The sequence below is a fragment of the Borostomias antarcticus genome, assembly GCF_949987555.1.
Source record: "Borostomias antarcticus genome assembly, chromosome: 9".
NCBI lineage: Eukaryota > Metazoa > Chordata > Actinopteri > Stomiiformes > Stomiidae > Borostomias > Borostomias antarcticus.
The window spans coordinates 23588512-23604383 of NC_140242.1; the positions used below are offsets into that span (position 1 = coordinate 23588512).

Genomic DNA, 15872 nt, shown 5'->3' on the forward strand with positions numbered 1-15872 from the left:
TGTAGCAGATTCTGGACATGACAGACCATATTATGAGACCATCTCACCGACTGCAATGTTAGTGACGCCTGATAAAGATTTAGCAGACCTGGGACATCCTGTTCTCCCCTACCCAATGACCAATCAATGGGAGGTCATGAAGAGAAGAATGCATTGTGCTTAGACTGCCCAATAGTAATACTTGAGATTGGGAAGTGAAATATTGTCAAAAATTAGTCTAACTGTATCTCCTCACCTCTTTTTTTGTAGGATTTTGAAATATGGGTTCAGGAAAATCCCCTTTTGGCAGGTCCAACCTCAGTTATGTCCAGGCCCCTTCTCACTAAAACCGGAGGGCTGTATTTTAATGCTCGTCTCCGTTGGTGTTGTGAAGGACTGGAGGTCAATACTTCCAGCTCTGCAGAGTTGGACCTGTCAAAATGTGTAATACTGTATGGACATGTCAATGCAGAGATCCCATCCTTGTCACCAAATTGTTTTGGAAATCAGTGATTAACCATCAATTACCAGTTGCACGCATTATTTCAATTCATCAATCAATAAAAATGAGAGATACCAACCAGAATGCCAGTCTAAGTCTTTTTATGTGAGCTCACAGAGAACAGTCGCCACCATGCAGGGATCAGGAGTGTTCCAAAACAGTTTTAGCATATATTTATACAAAGAGCAACAGCAATGTTAAACCCATTGTGAAGAAATGTACTCCCCCTGACAGGTCTACGTCAGTAACTCAACTTATCAGCAGTTTGTCACAGAAGATGCTGAGAGAAGCGCTGGCTGATTGACCTTGGCCTTTTCAGTTTTCTAAACAGACAGAAGCTCTATTCTTCTAAGAAGAGATACAAATGAGACAGACGGTCTTATGGACCTTCACACTTGGTTAGCACAATTAAAGACATGTACTGTATTAGGCTATTTTACCATACAAGTTAGGTTTAATTAATACTAGATCACACAAGAGGGGATAAAGATTAGCTGTTAACAGGGTGAGATGAATAATTTCCATAACAGAAGGAACAGACCACCAGCAGTCTTTGGAAGTTGTAGGGTTTTGAAACAGACCCTAGGGAGTCTACCTTGCCAGATAAAGCGTGAAATTAGTCAATTTAGTGAGTTGAAGAGGGGAATTAAGGATTGGAACTGGTATCATCTGAAATGGGTACAATAATCCTGGGAGAATGTTCATACGAATGATTTCTACCCTCCCTATTAGAGAAAGGGGCAACACAGTCCATCTATCCCTATCCTCTCTGATCCTGTTAATAAGCCTGGTATAGTTAGCTTCATACAGCTGGTCTAATAAAGGCGGTGCAGAGATGCCCAAGTATTTAATGCCAGCACTAGGCCACTTAAAAGAGAAAAGGGACTTTGTTTGCTGAGATATAGACCTACCAATATCTAGAGCCTCGGTCTTATCCACACTGGCCCTCATTCCCTTTCATGTAGGCTATATATTTAGGGCCCGAGCACTGGCGGTGTGAGGCCCTATTGTATTTCGAAGGATTATTATTCTCCTACCTTCTTCTTCTCCCCAAACAAATGCCTTTTTGGCGGCCTAAACATCAAGGAAAACGGATGAAACTTTGCAGATACATCAGTCCCGGTGAAAATCGGATATTTCATTGGTGACGGAAATGGGCGTGGCAAAACGGCTCAAGAGCGCCCCCTGGAAAGTTTAAAATGGCGAGCCCCACCTTTCAGTTTGATGTAGGCGAACGAAATTCGGTGGGCATATGTATTTCATCGAGCCACACTAAAATGTCTCTTGGAGCTATACCCAACATGCAACAGGAAGTCCGCCATTTTGCTCTTAATGTGCCATTTTGTCCTTGTTTTGACCATTTCCATGCCTCGTACTTCGACGAACTCCTCCTACAGGTTTCATCTGATCAACTTCATATCGGGTCAGCTTCATCTTAAGACCTTTGTGATCAAAAGTTATCAAAAAAATTGAGTTTTCACCAAACACCCTTGCCGTGGCGCCCCGCCAAAGTTTGACATTTCGCCATAAAACACGAAGTCCTCATAACTCCTCCATACATTATCCGATTTGTCCGATATATCTCACGCTTCATGACGGTTCTGTCCTGAACACATCTATGTGTCAGTATTGCATCATACTTATAGCGCCACCTATTGGTGAAACAGGACGTCCTCATAACTCCTCCATACATTATCCAATTTGTCCGATATATCTCACGCTTCATGAAGGTTCTGTCCTGAACACATCTATGTGTCAGTATTGCATCATACTTATAGCGCCACCTATTGGTGAAACAGGAAGTCCTCATAACTCCTACATACATTATCCAATTTGTCCGATATATCTCACGCTTCATGACGGTTCTGTCCTGAACACATCTATGTGTCAGTATTGCATCATACTTATAGCGCCACCTATTGGTAAAACAGGAAGTCCTCATAACTCCTACATACATTATCCAATTTGTCCGATATATCTCACACTTCATGACGGTTCTGTCCTGAACACATCTATGTGTCAGTATTGCATCATACTTATAGTGCCACCTATTGGTGAAACAGGAAGTCCCATAACTCCTCCATACATTATCGGATTTGTCCGATATATCTCACGCTTCATGACGGTTCTGTCCTGAACACATCTATGTGTCCATATTGCGTCATACTTATAGCGCCACCTATTGGTGAAACAGGAAGTCCTCATAACTCCTGCATACATCATCCGATTTGTACCAAATTGCTGACGCTTCATGAAGGTCGTATTTTGAACACATCTATGCGTCGGTATTGAGTCACACTTACAGCGCCACCTACTGGTGAAACAGGAAGTACTCATAACTCCTACATATGTTATCCGATTTACTCCAAATTGCTCATGCTTGATGAAGGTCGCATCTTGAACCCTTCTGTAAGTCAGTATTGCGTCATACCTACAGCGCCACCTACTGGTGAAACAGGAAGTCCTCATAACTCCTACATACGTAATCCGATTTACTCAACATTTATCACGCTTCATCAAGGTACCGTCCTGAACACATCTATGCTTCGGTATTGAGTCACACTTAGAGCGCCACCTACTGGTGACAGGAAGTTTCTCTCAGTACTGCACACCGAAATAGCACACCCTTTAACGGCGCCAGACCCCGACACGCATGGGGTGCGAGGGCCCGCTCACTGCTGCTCGCAGCCCTAGTTTGTATTAAAATTCCATATACCGTCTTGCTTTCTATTGTTATTTTGTATTGTTTTGTTTTCACCTTGCTTAAGCTTAGTGTGCACGTTGTAAACATCTCACTGCTTATTTTACTGGTATGTTGCATGTGACGAATAAAACGTTGAATTTGAACGTGACCTTGAACATCAATCATGTCAATTGTGAACCATGCCATCAGTGATTGGTCGTGCTAATTAAAGGCCAAAGTGCATCACCGGTTTTGGCTTTCCGCTTGGACATGATTTGAATTGAATCACTCTCTCAACTTTTTCCACGCTGTCTGGGGATTCTGTGTGCACACCACCCTGTAGTAAGGAGCTGGCAAGGCGTTTATGTATGCAAATTCAGGTGTACGAGAACACGCGTTCAACTTAAAGCTACATGAGATAACTCGGCACTTTGGCAGCCCCTCTGGTCGTGATAAAATCGGCACTGCGTTTTAAGAACTACACTTCCCACAATCCCCCACTCACTCGCAGTAATGATGGGGAAAAAATGATAACAAACGCACGTGGCACAGACTGGATTGGAAGATTGTAGCTACTTTCTGGAAGGATGGCTTCAATGCAGGTAAATACCAGTCTTCTATCTTTTATGTGCATGTAGATTTCGTTTTGCGGGGCAAAGTGTTTGTTGTCTGCCTGATATTGTGACACACAAAATGTGTCACTTCCGTTTCCACCACAAGATTTCCCGCCAGTGTACTAGCCAGTACACCGAAATTCTAAAATGCAGAAATGTCTCATGCAGTCTCATCTCACAAAAATGATTTTTGGGGTCTTGCTAAGGCCAATTCATAAACTAATAGCAAGTAAAGGTGAATATGGAACCATAAAAAAGTTCTCACTGAGCTTTAAGAAGCAGTGACATTCCTCAGTTGGGGGAGCACAGCTGAGAACACTTGAGGTTAAAAAACACATTTCCACACTTTCATGAATCCGGCGGGGATCTTTCTTATGGTTGGTCTTACGAAGTTCGTAAGAAGACATTTAAGAGGACACTTAAACGTAACGTAATTGTCGTATTGCATTTTGTATGTCGCTCTTTCTTCCTTTTTATCTGTTATTTGTATTGTGAAGCGCGCGTGTTCAGGGTGGATAGAGGATAATTGTCCGCGTATAAGGACACCTTATGTTCTTCCTCCCCAACTGTAATTCCTTTCATGTTTTCCTCATCCCTTATCAGCTGAGCCAGAGGCTCTTTACAGATGTTGAATAATAGAGGAGACAGGCTACAGCCTTGTCTGGTACCTCTCTCCAAGCTAAAGGGACTAGAAATGCTACCATTTACATGCACTGCCGCCTTCAGATTGGAGTACAGGACCCTAACTAGGGATGCAAACAATTAATCAATAAGCAATTCATTGGTCGTTAAAGGACAATGCTCGTTTTTGACAACCTGGACCTTATTTACGACATATTATAAGACTATGACTCACCGAGATCACTTTGGTGTAGTTCGGAGGCATGTAGAAGAAATTTAAAATCCAGCGCGAGCCAGTATATCCATTTAATGGCGGTGGTGGGGGCACCGGGAATGAAGTTTCTAAAAATCTATTTTCTGCCGCGAAACGGTTGTTTTCATCAATCTGTCTTTATGAATCGCTAGTTGTGCTTACATAGAGCGTTGGCCTGTTGTGGTTTTTCACATGCCTCTGTAATATGATCTTTAGAAACATCTTTAGACACGAAATAGCTTCCTCACTTGCTCCAGCACGCATGCGCACAGCGTGCTGGAGCAACGATTGTGCGCTGTGCGCATGCGTGCTGGAGCAAGTGGGGAAGCTATTTCGTTTCGAAAGACGTTTCGAAAGATCATATTACAGAGGCATGTGAACAACCACAACAGGCCTACGCTCTATGTAAGCACAACTAGCGAAATAATTAATAATTAATAAACATCCCCAAAATTTTACTGTTTCCACTCGGACTTCAATACAGCTACACAATTGTTTGGTTTCTGGAAGTGTTGCCAACTCTTCAGTAAGGGAAGTAGATATTGGCTGTCCCAGAAGTCACTAGAAGTAGCTAGATGGGGGGTGGGGGTTGAAAATACAAACAAACTATTTACATATTTACAAACTTTTTGTTGTTGTTGTTGCTGTATAACATTAGCTTTTTTTTTTTTTTTTACAACGTAGGTCTGTAAACCTAAAGAATAACGGGAAATAATATAGCCTACAGGGCTTAATTAAAAGCCGTTTCTGACAATACGATTGGTTGTTGCGGGAGGGATCCCAACGCGTGTGGTGTGTGTGTGGGCGAGCGAGGGAGAGAGGACGTGAAGGCAGCAAAAAAAGTTCTCTCGTCGTGACTCATGAGCTGAGCTTGCTTCTTTGTCAACACAATAATTCCCCAAATGACCATAAAAAGTAGCTAGATTTGTCGCTAGTCGCTTTTCATGAAATAAGTCGCCAGGGGGGTCTGGAAAGTCGCTAAATCTAGCAACAAAGTCGCTAAGATGGCATCACTGGTAGCTGTGTAGTCCGCGCGTGCGCTACAGGACTTTCCCCAGGCCCTGAGAGAGCCATCCACTGAACTCATGTTCAAAAAACTTCTTAAGACACACATGTTCAGGCAGGCCTTCGGCCATCTATAACGCCTTGCTGCTCGCAATGTTGTTGTTTTATCTGTTCTGTGTCGTTTTAATCTTGTCTCTTGTTGTATTGCCATTTTAATTTATTACTGTAAAGCACTCTGTGCATCCGTGCTGTGAAGAGTGCTATATAAATAAAGCTTACTTACTTACTTACTTACTTCTACCTGAGGATCTAGTGTCTACCGTCTCTTGACTGACAGAAGAGAGAATGAGCTCTTCAAAGAAAAAAAAAATACTCCTGTAAATTCCAGCCCCAGTGGAAAGTAGAGTTTACATTTACAAGAATGGACAACTCTAACCTCTGCTCACTCCTTTCCTGTAAATTAAACTTCACAGGTCCAGCCCACACATATGCTCCATCAAGGATGGTGCTACAGGCAGCAAGGCATTGCACTTACAACTACAATAAGCATTTGTAGATGGCCACAGAGGGCAGAGGCATGCACCTAGACTCAATGGTGCAGCCGGGTAAAAAGTAAACTCTTATAACTCTTATTTGAAATGAATGTATATGATACCGATATATACTAATATATATGATACTGATATGATCTGATACTGATATATTTGATACTGATATGACTAATATGATACTGATATATACTAATTTATACAGATATCAGTTTAATCCCTCATGAAATAAAATTATTGAACAATATAAATCCTGTTGCTGTGTGCTTTTTAAAAAATAATTTTCATAATGTCAGTAGGATACAGGAAAATGTCTCGACCCCCCCCCCCCTCCCCGGAATTGGTTTTGAAATGCTCCATATTTCTGAGGTCTCAAGGTTGGCAAGTATGGATGCGGTCCTTTTCACCCACGGCAAGACACAGGAATGGTTTCAGCTGAGCTCTCACACGTTCTAACCAAAGTGCAATGTTGGTTAAGTAACACGTCTTATGCTTAATGCAAAGAAAACTGTTTACATGTCATTCACCAAAACGACCAGTTGAGGAAGCAAACTCCAACATGTTTCTCAGGGAGAGGAACTAGAATTAGTAACCCAGTTTAAATACCTTGGACTCATACTAGACTCCAATCTCACATTCAAAAAAACACATTAAAAAAGGTGGTCAATACAATCAAATCCTTTCCTTACTTTTGATGCTGCCAAATCATACTTACATTGTATGTAAACTGGTCGTTTGCAGGCGTCACTGTACTGAAGCCAGTTGAACAGCTTCTCAATAGAGCCATCAAAGTGCTCGACAGAAAACCCCCATCATATCATCATTGCAACATCTTGGCTAAACGTAACTTTCTGAATTTTGGAAATGTCACTTTTTTCTTCTTCTTTTTAAATATGTATGCTTTGTTTTCAAATGTCTGAATAGTATACCCCCCCCCCCTCCACTGACGGAATTCTTTAACAAAACGGACTCTGAATTTCTTACCAGGTCTGCCATTAGAGGTGACTGTGAAATTCAGCATAGGAAAACCACTTTTGGCCAGAATGCCCTGTCCATCAACAGGAACAATGTCCCGACTCACATCAGGGAAAGCCCCACCTTAAGCTGCTTCAAAAGGCAGCTCAAAGAATGTCTGTTAAGCAATCAAAAATGCCCTCACTAAATGCCCGACAGGTATAATATTTATAAATGCTTGTATTTACAACTGTTTGTTTTTAATTTGTACTAAATGTATTTTTTTGTATTTTATTTTACTGTATGTTTGGGGACTGCGGATGCAAATTAGCCAATAGCTAAATCTGGCATATTTACATGTTTGTTCATATAGAGCTCTCTGTGTATGTGAACTTGTCCATTAATTTGCATTGTCCTACAATATAAACAAATATAGTAAAGTAAAGTAAAAGTCAGAACCCTGGCTACACTAGTACCAACAAGGACAATTCAAGAACTGAGACTTTTCAGATTTTTGTAATTGCTTTTGTGTGTAGCTACTTTATGCATTCTGCAAATTGTATTTATAATTGCATTTTTGTATTTTGTATGTTTTGTACATTATGCCTCAATGGGACTCCCTGCATAAATAAAGGTTAAAAAAGAGAGTATCTGGAGCCAGGTCTGCTGTTGAGTGTCCTACCTTGATCCTGCGGATGCTGATGAGAGCCTCAGACGCCGTTTCTATGGCTGAGGGGAAGAAGAGGGTGACTGTGAGTCTGACAGCCCCGTACAGAGACACGGTGACGAACACCCGACTGGCCGAGATCGTATTCCCAATCAGCACGTAGACACAGAAGGTGGAGAAGACAATGATCTTGCTGGCCACGAAGAAGGAGGCCATGTTGAGTCCCCGCAGGTAAGAGCTCTTCATGATCGTAGAGATCTCCTTCCTGAAAATTATAGGAGTTAGCAGTGAATGCCTTTGTCATACTCATCCCTGTGCCTGGACAAAAGGACCTGAGCCAGCTTGGTCGGTGGTGGGTCTCTTGGATTGGACACTACCTACCAACTGACTGAGAGTCCAATTTGAGCAATACTTCACACTGGAATCCTGTATCTTGAATTTTGCACATCTTTCTTTGCACAGCCTATGCATCCCTATGAATCTATCCCCTTGTTAAACACTGTAGCATGATTGTATAGTTAATCTGTATATTTGCATTTATTGTATATTTCACGTATATTGCACACCTTGTCAGGATTGTACAGTTCATCCGTATAGTTACATGTATGTAGTTTGTATTATTGTATATTATATTTATACTTGCATCTATTGCTCTTTGTTTTGTAATCTCCTTTGATGTCCCTTGACAGTGGCTGCTGTAACAGTGCAATTTCCCATCGGGGATTAATAAAGAACCAACCTATCTACCTACCTTACCTATGCCCTGGTAGCATATGTTGAATTGTTCAACAACAATTTGTGTGTAGAGGAGTACTCTCAATAGTTGCACAGCAGTTTATGCACAGACCACACACCAGTGAGAGTCAGCAAATAACCCAGTCGGTTGTAAACAGAAGGGTTTATGAACGGAAATTTCAACAATAATACTATAACTTCTGTTACTATTAAAGAGACTGACTTCACCGCTCATCTATCCGAACTCCCTATTGTCTATTCAAATACCTAATATTTTACATATTTTTTTCTCTCTCCATATATCGCACTTTAGATCTGTGTTGTATTCATTCCTCTGCCTCAAATGTCAGAGCTGAACACAGGCTATGGATTGTTCTTTTTTTCCACACATTTGCCCCGGACCCTAGGGCATGTATCATGAAATAAATTCACATTAACCCCCCGGAACAATATCAAGAGTGATATTGTTCCTATAATGATTAAGTTACAACACATTTACCTTCTGACGTCATCCACCAGAGCTGAGAAAGGCTTCTCCCATGCATACATCTTAATAATCCGGATTCCAGAGACCACTTCATTCATTGTGCGTATTCTGTTGTCTGTCAAAGATGCAGTTTTGCCTCTGCATATGATGGAGGGAATAAAGATCATGCTGTATACACATCTCCAAATCAATGAACTTGAAGGATGAGGTACTCCCATGAATACAGTATTTAAGACATGTTTTGCAAAAGATAAAAACAAAACTAACCCTTTTCCAAATCTATCCTAGCCTTGTATACTGTATACTAGCTATGACTCGTGTACCTGAGAGAGGAGAACAAGCGACCAAACAGAGTCTGGACAGGCATCAGGAAGACCAGCACTGCCATCCCTGCAAGGCATGATGGGCCGATCTCATACCACAGCAACACTGTCACAGCTGCTGCTTGCAGGGGACCAAGCCACAGGTAGTGCAAAAATATGGTGGCCTGTAAAAGTGAGTGAGGGGGGAATGTATAGTGGATATGAATCGCTGTCATCTGAATGAAAAGTAAATTATTTCAAGCAACATGTATCTCATTTTCTAATCGCACCTACCGCATCAAACTTGTTGACATCATTGGATAAGAGGTTCACAATTTGACCAGTGGTTGTTTTCCCCAGAGCTGTGCTGTTTAAACAGAGGGCCTTTGGACACATGTTGGGATCAAACACTTTGATTAAGAGCTTAGAAACACTTAATAATAAGTAGTTATAGTACAGTTAGTACTTTTGAATTACTTTTTTACTGGCTTCTATGAATGAATGAATTAATGAATGAATGAAAGTTTATTTTGAACAATTGGTTCATAATGATTACAAACCCCAAATAAATAATGCTAAAGCAAAAGCTGAGCTGGTACCGACCTTACGATAGATCATGTGGCACATGGCCACACGGATCCTCATGCCCGCTCTCAGAACATGGTAGAAGTAGATGTGGTGGAGGGTGGTCAGGCAGAGGGTTGACAGGGAGATACCCGCTGCATAACCATAGGCCTCATAGAGGGCAGCCATATTGTTGGCGTCATAGCTCTCAAAGTACTGGATCAGCTTTCCAAGGAAGACTGGCTGAATCACTTTGATGATTTCCTGACAGTAAAAAGGTTTGCAGGCTATAAATGACAAGGATATTGCTTTGCTGACGCACAACGTTGTAATTAAACCTCAGTGTGTTTGTGCTACCTCAACAAAAGTGAATATTCCTATGGCACTGTAAGACCTCCAATAGCATTTGATGAGGACTTTGGTGAGTTTGGGTGTACTCAGCTCTGTGGTGGCCCTCTGCACTTCTTGGTCCCAGTACCTGAAGTGACCATGGGGACAAAATTCTGTTTTTAGTTTAGCTAATATTAGTCAGCCCATGTCGAAAATAATTCGGATGACATTTAGTTGACCAACATACCGCTGTAGATCTTCCCCTAGTCTCTCAGATCCATCCTCTGGGAGTACTTTGTACATGTCATATTCTTCTAACCTCCTCTTGTAGCCAATTCTAAATAGAGAGTTGAGCCAGCTGATGCAAGAGAAAAAGAGCTATGTTACATTTCACATTATTATAGGCTAATTGAAATTCCCAATAGGCCTACACAGATAAAAGGATTAGGTCTACCTACACATAGCATGTGGAAAGACGGGGGCTTTTAAGTATTTGGCATTTCTGTCGCATGTAAATTGAAAAGACAGATCCGTGTCAGTTGCATGACCCGTGTTTTATAGCTATATCACCATGATAAACTTTCCCAGTGGAAGTGATGAAGGTACAGCAGAACACAGGCAGCTATTTGTATCCTACAAGCAGCAGTACAGTTGTAGGCTAGATGTTCCGCTTTGGTTTCGATAGCCACTAACATGGGAGACGACTGCAGTGGCCGTAAATAGGCGGTCAAGACAAAGGGCGCCACTTTGTTCAAATACATGTGAAACACTGCCGCTACTTTGCTTACCAGAAGAAAATCTTGGAAAAAAGATTAGCTGTTGCCGAAGGATTATCCTTCGCCCCTTTCCGCAAGGGCTCCATGCTCTGACACGGGATGGAAACTAGCTACAAACAACCGTGGTATGGCTGTGGGATTATCATAAAGGCGTATAAGGCAACTTATTGGTAAATATACATTCTTCTCTCGCCGGCATTGGACTTATAGACGTAGAGTAGCCTTGGGTAATTAGCACGGTAATACAGCGGTGTATGCTTGTACACAGCCCGGCGCGGCTCTCCCAGAGGGCAGCCTGGCTGCCAGTGCCCCGCCTACAGGTTGAGGATTGGTTGCAAGCCCCCAGGATTCGAAATCTAAAGTGAAGGCCTATTGAACCGCGCCATCTTGGCTAGATTTGTAGTCATTTGGCTATTTCCGGTGACTTTTGTACTTGCGCAGTTGTGCTTTTCCACGAAAAAGTTCACGTTTATGTGAAATGTAGACGCACGTTCCCGGCTCTCCCCGCTTTGATTTAGCAATGAAAACCGGCTTGCATATTAACCTGTTTTTGTCAAATATATCCATTGGAGAAATTATTTTTTCATCCAGGCATCTTAGTTTTAACAGGTTAATTATAGCTGAACATGTTTTGTTTGCTAGTAGATGGTATTCATTCCGTTCGCGATAACGTTATTGCAGCCAGGCTAAATTCCTCCAGGGAGCCAGTGACAGGCGAGTTGAAAAGCTTCACTCCCCGCCAGCAGGAGCTTTGGCCGCTGCTACCGCATCTCGGATAACCCGCTGAGTTCGTGGCTGCTATTTCACATTCGCCCTTGATCAATCCCAATACCGATCCATGGTAATAATGAATCAATCGTTCAGATCGGCAGTGCTGCATGCATGTTACAACATCATTGTTAGCTTTCTTAACATAACCATAGACTACATTTATCTCTCTAACGTTAGGCTATCCATCTTACACCAGTCGGCCATTCGATAGCTAGAAGCGGTCAACGCCAACGTTGACCGTGGACGTGGACGCGCGTCGGACAGAAAAGCACAACTGCGCAAGTACAAAAGTCACCGGAAATGGTCAAATGACTACAAATTTGCCAAGATGGCGCAGTTCAATAGGGCTTCATTGTTGATAGCGGTCAGTGAATGGAGTGGCTGTATCCAGTTCTATTAATACATCCATGGTCCACGTCCACGGTCAACGTTGGCGTTGACCGCTTCTAGCTATCGAATGGCCGACTGGTGTAAGATGGATAGCCTAACGTTAGAGAGATAAATGTAGTCTATGGTTATGTTAATAAAGCTAACAATGATGTTGTAACATGCATGCAGCACTGCCGATCTGAACGATTGATTCATTATTACCATAGATCGGTATTGGGATTGATCAAGGGCGAATGTGAAATAGCAGTCATGAACTCAGCGGGTTATCCGAGATGCGGTAGCAGCGGCCAAAGCTCCTGCTGGCGGGGAGTGAAGCTTTTCAACTCGCCGGTCACTGGCTCCCTGGAGGAATTTAGCCTGGCTGCAATAACGTTATCGCGAACGGAATGAATACCATCTACTAGCAAACAAAACATGTTCAGTTATATTTAACCTGTTAAAACAAAGATGCCTGGATGAAAAAATAATTTCTCCAATGGATATATTTTACAAAAACAGGTTAATATGCAAGCCGGTTTTCATTGCTAAATCAAAGCGGGGAGAGCCGGGAACGTGCGTGGACGCGCGTAGGACAGAAAAGCACAACTGCGCAAGTACAAAAGTCACCGGAAATAGCAAAATGACTACAAATTAGGGCTGGGACTTTTGCCCAAAAATCATATTCGAAGTTCGTTTATTTATTAATAATAATATTCGAATATATTCGAATTATTATTAATAATATTTTTTACCATTAAATTCTTACAGAAAGACCTACCTAGGTTTTAAAATAAAGTTGTGCACATTCTGTCCACTAGTGGGCATTGTATCATAGGCAATATCGATAAGCAATGATGTTTTCAGAATGATTTTTTTATCAGATGTCTTGGTTATATCAAGATTAACTGCGAGGGGAGTCCCAGCCCAGCTGATAACCCTCCGTTGCGGGTTGGGGGGAAGCAACGGTCGGCTGGGATCCTGCCTCTCATAGTTAACCAGCAACTGGTCAGTGGACGGTACCAGGCAGCCTACGCTATGTCTGAATCAAAGAAGGTTATCAAACTAGCTGGCTAGGATCATTTAAGCATAACAATCCAACGGCTCCAACTCCCCCAAAAGAACCCCTCCACTGCACAAGCACCAACCCCAATAATAATAATAATAATAATAATAAGCACAAGCTACCGAGTGCAACGTTAGCCTTGCTAACGGAGATAATGCATTTGGAGGAGAGTTGCAGCTGGTGCTAAACGAGGCAAAGGAAGAATATTTTGTGGACTATTATCACATCCATTTCACAGTTGGGATTATACAGAAAGGTGAGGATCGAGCGTGTTGGATGACCAACTCAAATGCCTGGCTAGCTCAATATTGTTGTGAGCCGGAGCCCGTCGCTTTCACTGGATGACTCGTGAAGCATGCTTCATTTATCTCGCATACTAAACATGTTTTCGTGGAGTAGTACAGGTATGTACTAAATCGCATGTAGTAGGCGAGTTGCAGTATGTACTATATAGTATGTAATATGGACATTCGGACACGGCCCAAGCTCCTTGGTAAGGGCTGGGTAAGGGCGATCAACCTCCTTGTTTACATTTTTACTTGCTTACCGATTGGCTATTTGGATCCTGCCGTCACAGTCATACAACGACTATTTTTTAGTAACTAGTTAGTAGTTACTAGTTAAGACAACGCCTAAATTGCCGTGGTGCAACCGAAATGAGACACCAAACTAATATGCGACTAACTAGTAGCAACTAAGAGTTTAGTCAGTGTTTAGGCATGACTACATGCTTGGGTTTATGGTGCGTTCCAGGCAACCCGTAACTCGTGTTTTTCCGACGTCCTACACGTGAAAATGCTCTGGAATGGCAGTAGCCTACATCGATCTGTACGAGTTCACGGGTGGGAAGTTACGGGTTTGACTGCCATTCCAGAGCATTTTCACGTGTAGGAGGTCGGAAAAACACGAGTTACGGGTTGCCTGGAACGCGTGCTAACTAACGTCACCTCCTACAGGAGCCCAGGTGTCCAATAGCCTTGCTAATGAGCTCGCGATTGCAACTTCACCAGGCGTGAAAAACCCTCTGAATCTGAATCAAAAGCAACGTTTGCTAGCCAACACATTTACAAAAAATTATGCCTATAACAGGTTTGAATATTAAGGGCTGCCTAATATTCGTTCGAATACCAGTATTTCTGTCAATATTCGAATTATATTCGAATCCCGAAGTTCGGACTCCCAGCCCTACTACAAATCTAGCCAAGATGGCGCGGTTCAATAGGCCTTCACTTTAGATTTCGAATCCTGGGGGCTTGCACTAGCCCTAACCCCGAAACATGTGCTGTGAACGAGCCTCGGGGACGCTGGGCGCGCATTCATGAGTCCTGCGAACTCGCCGGAAAACACGTCACCATAGGAAGACCCGCCCTACTCTGCCTCTGATTGGATAGGAAGTCATATGTAATGACGTCGGCTAACATTTGCTATGCTTTTAGCAATGAAGCTGCTATGATCATGCTAATCATAGATCAATCAATCAATCAAAGCTTTATTTGTATAGCGCATTTCATACCCAGAGGCAACACAATGCACTTTAAGATATGAACGTATGTCTATGATGCAAATGATCATGACATGTGGTTACTTTAGGACATCGTTGGAAAAAATCTAGAGGGTAAGTGGGTCAATGTTGAATAACTTAGCTAACATTATCTAATGTTACATTTCTTTATATTAACGTCAACTATATTGATAGGCTAGATAGCTATGCTAATGGTAGCTAATGCTAACGGCTTAGGGTTAACTTTAGTTAACGTTAGTTAATGCTAACGTTACGTTCGGAGGTTTCAGATGTATTTCAATTTTAACATAATGTTGAGCATGCTCAATGTGACATTGTTCATACATTGATTACAGTCTGTAATCTTGTCTGGCGTTATTTAGCTATAGTGGGCTGATGCTTGCTGCTGCTACTATAGCATTTGCCACATTATACATCAAATTAATGAAGCATGGTTATTGTTATTACCTGAAGGCATTATTACCATTGCAAATAAGCATGCCATGTAAACAGATCTTGAGTCATACAAACTGAAGCCTAAATAACTAGGCTCTATGAAAAGTGTGTATTATTGGCTCTGTTCTGACACCAGTGCACAGTTCATCCACCACTGTGAGGCCAGGACAGAAAAAAGCCATGGCCACGCCAATCTGCCGTAGGGGGGCTTGGAGCAACTGGGGAACCAATCACCTCAAGGCAGCAGAGCTTGACCACAGCCTGGAGGTAGGAGGGAGCTGTTCATTTGCCCTGTAGGCTTGCAGCACAGTCCTAAACTGGATGGGACAGCGCAGGGAGCCAGTGCTGAGAACGGAGTAGGGAAGTTGTGTGGAAGAGCATGGGGCTGTTGAACACCAGGTCAGCAGCAGCTTTCTCCAGGAGTCTGATGGCCAACGCTGCAGGATGGCAGCAAGTAGGGAGTTGCAGGAGTCCAGGCAAGAGATGACAACAGCCTGGATGAGCACTAGCGCCGAATCACACTCAGATTTCTTTCCTAGCACAAAGTTTGATAAAGAGATGAGTATTAGCAAAGGCAAGGAGAATGATTATATCAGTGTACAATGAGCTATGATGGGGAAGAATTACACTATTAATTTGATTTTCAGGCATGGCATATACATGGCATGCTTACTTGCAATGGTAATAATGCC

At 42.4% G+C, this 15872-nt stretch overlaps 1 protein-coding gene across 1 annotated transcript in view; it reads right to left on the minus strand.

Annotated features, from left to right (window-relative positions):
- Positions 1-11106, minus strand: part of abcc4 (ATP binding cassette subfamily C member 4 (PEL blood group)) — a gene marked incomplete at its 5' end in the record, with an annotated part of 52880 nt that extends 41774 nt beyond the window's left edge. The window contains 8 exons of the mRNA XM_084443704.1: positions 7842-8091; positions 9061-9186; positions 9372-9535; positions 9645-9734; positions 9954-10178; positions 10272-10392; positions 10492-10602; positions 11033-11106. Of these exons, the coding sequence (XP_084299830.1) occupies positions 7842-8091; positions 9061-9186; positions 9372-9535; positions 9645-9734; positions 9954-10178; positions 10272-10392; positions 10492-10602; positions 11033-11106 (1161 nt within the window). The remainder of the gene's footprint in view (positions 1-7841; positions 8092-9060; positions 9187-9371; positions 9536-9644; positions 9735-9953; positions 10179-10271; positions 10393-10491; positions 10603-11032) is intronic.
- Between the last annotated feature and the right edge of the window lie 4766 nt (positions 11107-15872).